We start from the raw sequence: 11,141 nt of genomic DNA on the forward strand, positions 1-11,141 counted from the left end.
ACAGTGATACAGAGAGGGAGAGATGGCGGTGAAGCTCGACAGCGCGGGTGGCATGGCCAAAGCCATGACCGGTGACGTAATAGGCAAATACAAGAGGACGCTGTACTGAGTCTTCTGCACCCTCTTCTTCTTCTTGATCTCTGATTTTTAAATAAAACATAAATAAATAAATGAAAAAAACAGGACAAGAAACCTTTTTTTTTTTTTTTTTATTTTCTGATTGATCTCCGAAAAGAAATCAAGAAACAGGGGAATAAGTGTTCTATTTGACTAGATTTCCTTCATTTTGATTATCTTCTCCAACCACTCCTTTTTTTTTCCCTTTTTCTTTTCATACTATTTCGATTTCTTCTTCTCTTCCCCTTTTTTCTCTTTGGTTGCATTTAATTGGAATTTTCACCCACTGATCCATCTCCGGCGCTGATGTCGTCGCCTCCTCTGGCTCCACCACCGCTATTGTCACCTCTGAGGAACAACCATGAAGGTGAGGAGGCGAAAAATGATTGTAAGGGCGACTACGAACTTAACGACCTGCTGCATCTTCAATTGCTTATTTATTCTAGTAAGAGAAAGCAAAAGAAGGGAAAAAGAAGAGGAGGGAGAAATCGAAGCATACCAGCAAAAGGAGAGCACAAAGAGGGGAAAAAGAAAGAGTTGTTGGAGAAGATGGAGGAAAATCCAATTAAATAAACGAAAAAAACTAATGAAAATTGAACTCTAGGTCAGATTGTTAGTGAAGTGACAATTTTACCCCTTCCTAACTCACGTGATTTGCACGTGCTTAAGATTCCGTCCAAAATTGCCTGAAAACGGGCACCGTGCAACCAAATAACAAGTTTAGGTAAAAACGTGCAAAAAAAAATTGTTTGGGGGGCAAAGTGCAAAACCGCTCTTAGTTTAGGGGGTAAACTGCTTTTTACTCCCTTCTGAATGAGGACAACTTGAATGTATTCAATGCGGTAGGGCACACCATAATCAATTTACACCCAAACGGAGCACACCGTCGGATCATCAAAATTCGAAACGCCCAATAGGATTGATAATTTAATCCGAATTTTCGCGGCGTTGAATTTTGCAGCTGACGCATTCACCGGTGTTTTGACTGTTCCGAAACGGAAGAGTTGTTCCAATACGACGTCGTATCACAGAGTGGACAATTTGGTAATTTGATTAAATTTTCCAATTTTGTAATATAGTTTTTTTTTTTTGGAATTTCTGATATTTAACATTTTCAAAAGTAATTACGAAAATTTCATTCAAATATAATATATTTTACTTGGTGAAAACTTAATCCAACATCTAATATATTTAGAGAACCAGCTGAGAGAGACAGAAAATACATTATTCTGCATAATATAATAGCAAACAATTTTGTGAAGTTACACAACATGAAAATTAACAGCAGTAAGTATAAGCAAAAGCATGTCAAAATCGGGGCAGGAATAAAATAAAAAAAAATAAAAAAAAAAACACGAACCCACGTTTGCCATTTTCACCTTCGGTAGATCTCTGATACATTTATCCAATCATACAACACAAACTCCATATCTCACCCGTTGCAAGCTTTTTCCGGTCAGTAACCCAAAAAATATACACAAATAGGATATTCCCCTTCCCAGATATATATGCCGCCCCGAGAGGAAAAAAAAAAAAAACGGAGAAAAAAATAAGAGAAAAATAAAAATCCAGAGCTGCATTTTGTAGAGGCTTTCTCATTATCTTCGTAGCTGAAGAAAAACCGATTCTTCAGCTAAACACTCAAATAGAGGTTTTGTATTTGTTTAACCCATCAAGAAGAATTACTCAATTTCACGTTGTGCCTTCGTATGAAGGGAAAAACTGCAGGCCCATTTGCCTTTTCACATGGTCGGGTATCAACTTGTTAATCAGATCCGGAGAAGCACCGGATAACTGCAAAACAGAAAACCGAGAAACCGAAAATAAATAAATAATGTAAAATCGTTACCAAAAAAAAGTTGAATTTAAAATATGTATTTTAAATACCTCTTGTTTGAAGTTGAAAAGAGGTGGCAATGGGCGGCCATTTGGTAATCGAGCATTAGGTTCTCGAAGCTCGTCAAAGAAAGAATGTGCACATGCTTCCAGCTGAAACAATTAAGTGTATCATCTCAATTAATATGAAGCCAGAAGTTCGATATTATTGATTTATCAACCAAATACCGAATAATTTTCCGAAATATAACTTTCAAAGAAATAAGTGCAAGAAACTCACAGCAGTACAGCGGAGATTCGGAGAGTATTGCAGTAACCTGGAGGCAAGATCAATTGCTTCTGCAGGCATTCGTTTTTGAAAAACCTAAGGAAAGAGTAGAGTTCATTGCTATTAGTATCCCTGTGTTGTATCAAATTGCTACAAAAACCACCCCATGTTAATTTATTGCAAAAAAGTCCCCTATGATTTAATTTGTTTTAGCTTCAGAAATGGAAAGTGTACCTTATGCCAAGGGTGTGCCTTGATTTGTGGAAACCTAAAATCCGTATAGTTCGGATTCATGCAACGGATTTCCTCCCGTGTTGGAGTTCCAAGAACCTAGAAAGACAAAATAATAAAATAATGTAATCAATAAATCAATAAATCAGAACTAGAAGAGAAAAAAAAAAAGATGATGAAGTTGTACCTTGATGATCTCAACAAGCTGACCCACAGCATTTTCCCCAGGAAACAACGGCTATAGAATAAGAATGGATGAGTGCACGTAAAAAACAACATAAAATGAAACCTAGGAAGTATATAAGTGACAGCAGATTAAGCAGAATTACTCACTTGGCCAAGAAGAAGCTCAGCAAGTATACAACCAGCCGACCAAATATCAATTGAAGTAGTGTATTCAGTTGCACCAAATATTAGTTCAGGAGCCCGATAAAATCGTGAGCATATGTATGATATGTTTGCTTCACCTTGCACCTATTTAAAATTAAAAGATTATATGGTTATAAACCACACACTTTGGGCAAAATATTGAATATAGAAAGTTATAAAGCTAAAATTATCAATTTATTGAACTAAAATTACTTACTAATACTTTTGCACTTCCAAAATCGCATATCTTAACCTGATGAGTAAGAGGATCAACCTACAGAGAACATGGACAATATCAAGAAGAAGACTATGTTTCGGTTTTTTAATTTTAATTTTATTTATTTATTCTTTTGAATGATTCTTTGAAGTGCATACCAAAACATTTTGAGGCTTCAAATCTCTGTGGCACACACCCGCAACAGAATGCATGTAAGCCAACCCTCTGAAAATCTGCAAAAGAAATCCTAATTAACAACGATGAAAACTTACAAATGTCGAATTGGACATTAGGCTCATAAGTAAATATACCACTTACTTGATAAGTGTAAAGTTTCACGTAAATCAGTGGCATTTTATGGTTCAAGTCACTATAATGCTTCAGAACGCGAAAAATGGTTTCTGGCACATATTCCATAATCAAATTGAGAAAAAGCTCGTTTTGGCTTGTAGTCGAATAGAAACAGTGTTTCAAGGAAACAACATTAGAATGATCCATCGTCCTCATTAACTCTAGTTCACGGTTTTTGTATCTCCTGTCTTGCAAAACCTTTTTTATAGCCACCGTTTCTCCAGTTTCAATGCATTTCGCCTAAGAAAAATGAAAAATAATATAACAAAACAGGTTTTATTGAAAACACGAGATCAAGAAACTAGAACCAAGTGGTCCATAGATATATGTATATACCTGAAACACGATTCCAAATGAACCAGTCCCTACAACTCGTTCAGCCATGTAAGTAACCGTCTGCAGAATAAACAACAAATAAAATAAGATACTCATACAAAGTTTTTTTTCCTTCTTCCATGATTCTTTAGTCTTACATTCTTATCAACTGATCGCACTACAGTTCAACTGCTCAAGTCATGCGAGAAAAAAGTATTTAGACAAACAAAAATTGAACCCACATTTGATTGAAATTAATTTAATTGCAGTATACATTAGCAAAAGTTAGCTTAATCAGCTAAATCCAAAGATTTTATATGTTAAACGACGAAGGAAAAACGATTCACCTGCTTAGGTTCTCCATTCTTTCCCCCAATAGTTGTTGAAATTATGTGACCAGTGACTGCATCTTTCCTATCCATTACAGGAACAGACATCTCCTATAAAAAAAATGAATTAGCAATCATATCATAAATCTCCTATAAAAACTGAAATTACAATTACGATTACGACAACTGCCGAGTTAAATGCCATCACAGCTACTAATAACAATAGTTAAGCAAGCAATTTCTTGTATATCACAATTAGTATTTACATAAGATCTAATTAAGCAAAGGTTACACCAAGATTCCCCATCATAAAATGAGGAATTTACAGTTTTGGGATCCGTTAGCTCGGCAAAGCCAGCAAGAAATTCTGAATTCGTACGAAAAATGAAGGAAATAAAATGGATCTGCAATATCTATGGAAAATAAAAACCTAAAAAACTCATCGCAGCGTTTTTTTCTCAGATTTTTTTTTCTTGCCAATTTCCCCAAAATTTAAAAATAAATAAAGGCAAGGAAAGGTTACCTTATCGTCGGCCATGGAAACGAAATCCGAGCCAGCAATCAAAAGGAAAAATGGGAGAAGGAATTTCGACGAATTTTCAGCTCTGCGATTTGCATAAAGTTTTCCTGTTCATTATTCAGAGCTCATAATTGTCGGTAGGAGAAAGGAAAAGAAAAGAATAAAATTTAATTAAAAATAAATAAATAAAAAAGCTAGAGAGAGAAAAAGAGGAGGGACGTGGACTGTAGCAGCTAGGGGGTGGAAATTGACAAATTGGAATTAAACAATTTCAGAAATTTTCTAAAAATAAATTAAATGTGAAAACCCAAAAATTCAGATATTTTCGATTTTTTTAGAAATTGAAATGAAAAGGCTTATTCCAAAATTGGAAAATCAAAATTTTTGGTATTAAAATTGAATCGTTAATCAAAATCTCATAAATATTCAAATCTCTATCAACTTTAAAATAAATAAACTGAAAATTGGAATTTGGAGAAATCGAAATTAAAAATAATATGGTCGAAAATCGAATTTCTTTATAAATAAAAATCAGCTAAAAATTAAATATTTTATTTCAATTTCCACTCCTAGTGGGGATAATGGCAAGGTGTGCAGGGGACCCACAGGACCAAACAGCATCCCATGTGATTACGGGGGCAACTATTTTGAATACTAATTTTTGCTTAGTTGAATACTACCTAGTTGAAAACCACAATTGAGTACATATTTATAAGTTTTTTCTTACTTTAAAACCAAAATAAAAAGAAAATTACAAAAACACCCTTTCATACAAAATATCAATTATATCAAATTTTATTAGAAATTACCTATTCAAAAACCAAATAAAAAAAAAAGAAAAAAACCCTTTGTTGTTAAAAAAAAAAACCTCCACCATTTCTTCTCCTCTCCAACCCTGACCGCCGCCGCCGCCGCCGCCGCCGAACGCCACCGTACGTGCTCGTAACTGCCGCGACAACCCAATTAAACCCTATCTTTTTCATCTTCTTAAATCCTCCAAAACATCTCCAAATTCAAAAAATCAAAACCTCACAAAACTTATAAAATGGAGTTATAAGACAATAATATGGTAGTATATGTGGAAAGAGAAGCCATTAAGGTAAGTATCGATGTCTTTTTTGAGCTTCGAAGTCGATTTTGAAGTTTTTTTTTTGAAACCCGTCGGCAATTTTCGACACATACAGGTCGATTTTTGGTCAATTTTCGACACCAACGTGTCGAAAAAGAAAAAAAAAAAAAAAAAAAAAAAAAAAAAAAACCAAATTTCGACACCTACCTGTCGAAATTTGGACAATTTTCGACAGGTAGGTGTCGAAAAACACTATTGGTAAAAAAAAAAAAAAAAAAAAAAAAAAAAAAAAATTTTTTTTTTTTTTTTTTACCAACAGTATTTTTTCGACACATACCTGTCGAAATTTGGACAATTTTCGACAGGTAGGTGTCGAAATTTGGTTTTTTTTTTTTTTTTTTTTTTTCGACACGTTGGTGTCGAAAATTGACCAAAAAATCGACCTGTATGTGTCGAAAATTGCCGACGGGTTTCAAAAAAAAAAAACTTCAAAATCGACTTCGAAGCTCAAAAAAGACATCGATACTTACCTTAATGTGTTCTCCTTTCATATATACTACCATATTATTGTCTTATAACTCAATTTTATACGTTTTGTGAGGTTTTAATTTCTTTAGTTTTGATATTTTTTAGAAGGGTTTGTTGTGAGATTTTTTAGAAGGGTTTGTTGTGAGGAAGATTTTTTAGAAGGGTTTTTGGGGAGGGAGAAGAAGGAGGTGGAGAAGGAGGGAAATGGTTTTTTGAGTTTTTGATTATTTGGTATTTAAGAAAGAAAAATAGTATTTGTAATATTTTTTTAGTTTTAATTTCATTAAGGGTATTAAAGTAATTTACAATTAATTATTTATTTTTTATTTTTTTGGTATTCAAGTAAGCAAAAGTTGGGATTTGAAATAGTGATCCCCTGTGATTACAGCTCTCCTCCTTTCCTTCATTTTATTTTCGAAATTGTAAAACGACCCCGCAATTATCCTTAAATTACGAAAAACTGGACTTTTGAATTATTGAGGTCCCTGTGATGAAATAAATGCTACAACGACAGTTTTAATTGGAAATGGGCCCATGAAGTAACGGGCTTGGCCCATTGTTAGTTGAGTATTGAATGGGGCTGGAAAAAACATTTAATTTCCTAAATTTTCCTTTCTCTCCTCATAAATTTTAGCGTAAATTACCCCTACACCCCCGAAGTATATTAAAATAATTTTAAGGTACCTTGAGTATCTGTAATTACAATGACCCCCGAAACATTGTTAGAAACCATAACGGAATAATACATTGGATAAGTTATTCCTTTTAGGGTTCTAACGGATTATTAATTTGTTGCAATTGTGGAGACATCATAGAGGTAGGGATGACATGGTTCTCCTAACATTTCTTAAATCATTATTATCTTATGTAAGATTTATAAATTTTCGTCTATGGTAGCATTAACGGCCCCACGAGAAAGAAATATAATGCATATCGGTCCTCAGGACATGAAATCTTGGATCCGGTAATTGTTTCAAGGGTGTGGATGTAATTACTAATACCACAGGGACCTTAAGGTTATTTTAGCATACATTGGGGGTGTATGTGTAATTTACCCTAAAATTTAAATCCAAATTTAAATTCCAAAAATACAGTTACTACAGCTTCCTCTGCAATAAATAACTGAATTAAGGTCTTCTTTGACTCGTAGGAGACTGACTCATCGACTAAATGAATTATATTGAAGTATTTCACTATATAAATAAATATCACCATAATAATGAGTTCACCAAAATAAATAATATTGCAGTAAGTAATGATGGGGAAAACTTGCTGTTGCATTCTTGCATGTATAGTTCTACTCCTCCAAATAATAATGTCATCATATTGCCTAATAACACATTCAACCACAGATCAATCTGCTCTTCTTGCCCTGAAATCTCGTATCACTTCGGATCCTGATAACACACTTGCCAAAAGTTGGACGAATTCGAGCTCTGTCTGCAGCTGGATTGGCGTCACTTGCGGTTTGCGCCATAATCGAGTAACTGCGGTGAACATTTCTTACATGGGTCTTTCAGGCACAATTCCACCGCAACTAGGAAACCTTTCCTTCCTCGTTTCACTCGATTTTAGTTTCAACCTTTTCGGTGGTGTTCTGCCTCAACAGTTGTCTTTCTTACACAGATTGAAGTTTATTTCTTTCAGAGTAAACAACTTGAGTGGACAGATTCCACCGTGGTTGGGTTTTTTAACTAAACTCGAGCATCTGTCTCTCTAGATCAATCCCAAAAACTTTTGAAGCACTTCAACACCTCAACTACTTTAATGTCTCTTTCAATGCCCTGAGAGGAGAAATTCCAACTGGTGGTCCTTTCGTAAACTTCACTATCGAGTCTTCTAAGGGTAATGAGGCACTATGCGGAATTCCAAGGTTCAATCTCCCACCTTGCGATCATAATGTTTCCAAACACAAGTCAAGGATGAAAAGGGTGCGATTAGCTTTATTTATTCTTATTGGAGTTGTCGCATTTATATCGGTTCTCTGTTTGGCCTTCATTTTCATAAGACACAGAAGAAAAAATAAGGCAATCAATGGAATTGATGGGTTGGTTCCTACCGTATCTGAACGAATTTCGTATTACGAACTCCTACAAGCAACTGAACACTTCAGCGAAACAAATTTACTTGGCGTGGGGAGTTTTGGTTCTGTGTACAAAGCCGTTCTAAGAGATGGGACGATTTTGGCTGTCAAGGTCTTCAATTCACTATCGGAAGCTGCTTCTAAGTGCTTTGAAGTCGAATGTGAGGTACTGCGAAACATCCGTCACAGAAATCTCACCAAAGTTATTAGCAGTTGCTCTAACGAGGATTTTAAGGCATTGGTACTTGAATACGTGCCAAACGGAAACCTCGACAAATGGTTGTATTCACACAACTATTGCTTGGATCTCATGCAAAGAATGAACATAATGATTGATGTTGCATGTGCGTTGGAGTATCTTCACCATGGCTATTCGACACTCATTGTTCATTGCGATTTGAAGCCATGCAATGTTTTGATAGATGAAGAAATGGTTGCTCATGTGAGTGATTTTGGGATAGCGAAATTGTTGGGCGAAGGCGAGAGCACCGTGCACACCGACACCTTAGCAACAATGGGTTACATTGCACCAGGTTAATTAATATTCCCACTTTCAACTCATACTATATTTTAGATATTTTCAATTGGATTTCACTTTCTATTTACTGCATTATATGATTGGTGTTTTATAGAGTATGGTATGGAAGGGTTAGTTTCGACAAGGTGTGACGTTTATAGTGTTGGGATGTGAAGCCCAGAATTCAATAAAAATTCGCAAGAGGTTCTAGATTAACCGGTTTTAATTTTATTAACATGCTTTGATTAGATTCGTTTAAAGCGGAATAAATATAATCTAGCAACTTACAGTTTTCGCGAGCAGATTCGTTTCTATCTTCGGCGCACGAACGAGGATCCACGTCAAGCCCTCAATCCTCCTCGAAAAATTGCTGTCCAGAAATTTTCAGTCCTCTTCCTTTACCGATATCTCCGCGACCGTTGATCCGATCGAGAAACCCTTCTAACTGATTGTAGATCTAAGGGTTAGCAAGCTACTGTATAAATTTCGAGCATATCCGACTAAAGTTTGATTTATGGTGATTTTCTGCGCTCGCAGGACTGCTCAGAAAATTCGGGAATTATAGTTTGCTCTAAAAATCTATAATCTTCTATTGTATATTCCGAATTAATAATTCTTCTACAAGGGTGAACTTGTACTTGAAGAAATGTGGATTCCTTTCGATAATTAAATACGGAAAACGAACAAGGCTTTGAGAAAAACATGCAATGTATGTCATCAATACTGGAGTTGGCTTTGAAGTGTTGCACGGAATCTTCTGGTGATAGAATAATCATGAAAGAAGCTTTGGCAGAGCTGCAGAAGATCAAAGTTCGATATTCTCGAAGGGATTAGACCTGAAACAAAAGATTATGCCCAAGTACCACTGATGTTAGTGATTTGATGAACTGTGTAATAATGAAGGGAAGAATAATTCGGTATGTTAAGCACTTAATGTTGTGTTTGTTTGGTAATATATTTTGTAATTTGAATGAGTTCTCATAATGTGATTATATACATACCTGTTTTAGGGATGATATCACGATCAAATGTGTCGTGTAAGTTACACGTACGAATTGTCGCATGTCCGAGCAGTCATATTTTAACTACCAGGAAATGGAGAGATGAAAATTTCGGACAAGGGAACAAGAAAGACAATACTAGAGATGCCAGCAAAGTACAAGTGTACAACCATTACATTTATGTTAGAGAAACATATCTGAGTTTGTTTGCTGTCAGTAGAACAGTCTTCATTGGAGCATTTCTACAAACATGTGGAGACCTTATTGCTCAGAAGAGAGAGTTTTGATCTGGACGGTATTATCAATTATGCATGTCCGCAATATAATTTCAGGGGAAAAAAACAATAAGCACTATATATTGATTGTGAGGTGAAGAACCAATAAGAATCTTGATTTTAATTTAATTACTCTTAATTAAACATAATTCGGTGACGGTGACGCATGCAAACAACTTATTCGTCTAGTAATCAGACAACGTAACATAAGTCATAAGCACTTATGAAAACGAAAATAAAAGGAAACAGAACGCCAATAAATTTTCGGATATTACAATCACTGTCCAGCAGCAAAAGCCTCGACTGGAAAAGTCTTGGTGATGCCAGCTAGGCTCTTGAAGTGGATCTTGCCAGCTGGCGAATCATCAACGGTGATCTCGTTGACAGGTGGCCAAAGCATAAGCTCCTTCGCCTTAACTCCCTTGAGTTTCTTGATCCTCTTCTTCTCCACGTATCCCTTTATATCACAGTCGTAACTCACGAGCTTGCTAATCATTTTGAAATTGTGCTCGACTTTCTTCTTCTGCACGATCCACATGTAACCAGTGCTCCTCACGAATCCTACTTCGACCACATCGGCCAATGGGAGAAGGCCACATGGCAGCTCGAACTCTTCTAGCAGGGACTTCGCCATTTTTAGGCCTTCTTCGTGGCCGTTCTTCACAACTCCTCCTTCCTTCTCTGCCATTCCGGAATTCTTCTTTTTTTATCCGATTTTCTTCTGTGGGGAGTATCGAAGTTCTTGCAGCTGAGGATTTATAATGATTAAAATCCCAGCAAGAAACAAATGCAGGTGGAGAAATCAATGTGATGAACTTTGTATTCTCCACTAAAACTCAAGAATATTAAGCAGACAATCCTTTACATAAGCAACAATACAAGGAAAGAGGACACAAAAATTATACTAGTTATAATTCTTTTCGAGGAAAATTGAACTTTCATTTACATTCGTCTGGCTATCAGTTTCCTCTTTTGAGATCTTTATTAAAGAAAAAAAAAGGATTTTATTGAATTTTCGGCTCTGGTACTTACTGGGAAAAATACAGTTTTCATCCCCCAAATTTGTACAAATTTCACATTTAGTCCCTCATATTTTAGAAATTCTATACTTTTAG

At 35.5% G+C, this 11,141-nt stretch overlaps 2 protein-coding genes and 1 pseudogene across 3 annotated transcripts; 1 reads left to right on the top strand and 2 right to left on the bottom strand.

The window, feature by feature from the left end:
- Window positions 1-1,321: 1,321 nt before the first annotated feature.
- LOC105951422 (shaggy-related protein kinase eta) lies at window positions 1,322-5,019 on the bottom strand. The gene is made up of 12 exons (XM_012974850.2): window positions 4,557-5,019; window positions 4,052-4,144; window positions 3,726-3,785; window positions 3,357-3,629; window positions 3,197-3,271; window positions 3,039-3,095; window positions 2,786-2,926; window positions 2,640-2,690; window positions 2,456-2,551; window positions 2,234-2,317; window positions 2,005-2,106; window positions 1,322-1,911 (listed from the first exon to the last, which is right to left on the bottom strand). The coding sequence occupies exons 1-12, from the start codon at window positions 4,569-4,571 to the stop codon at window positions 1,810-1,812; spliced, it is 1,149 nt and encodes a 382-aa protein (XP_012830304.2). The 5' UTR covers window positions 4,572-5,019; the 3' UTR covers window positions 1,322-1,809.
- A 2,326-nt stretch (window positions 5,020-7,345) lies between these two features.
- LOC148768648 (putative LRR receptor-like serine/threonine-protein kinase At3g47570) lies at window positions 7,346-9,724 on the top strand (annotated as a pseudogene). Its single transcript, XR_016032984.1, has 3 exons — window positions 7,346-8,766; window positions 8,866-8,920; window positions 9,422-9,724. The product of XR_016032984.1 is annotated as a putative LRR receptor-like serine/threonine-protein kinase At3g47570 (transcript).
- A 366-nt stretch (window positions 9,725-10,090) lies between these two features.
- On the bottom strand, window positions 10,091-10,848 carry LOC105951550 (uncharacterized). The gene has a single exon (XM_012975005.2). The coding sequence runs from the start codon at window positions 10,712-10,714 to the stop codon at window positions 10,304-10,306; it is 411 nt and encodes a 136-aa protein (XP_012830459.1). The 5' UTR covers window positions 10,715-10,848; the 3' UTR covers window positions 10,091-10,303.
- Window positions 10,849-11,141: the final 293 nt, after the last annotated feature.

Source organism: Erythranthe guttata, chromosome 8 (assembly GCF_056151865.1).
Source record: "Erythranthe guttata isolate IM_541 chromosome 8, IM_541, whole genome shotgun sequence".
Taxonomy (NCBI): Eukaryota; Viridiplantae; Streptophyta; class Magnoliopsida; order Lamiales; family Phrymaceae; genus Erythranthe; species Erythranthe guttata.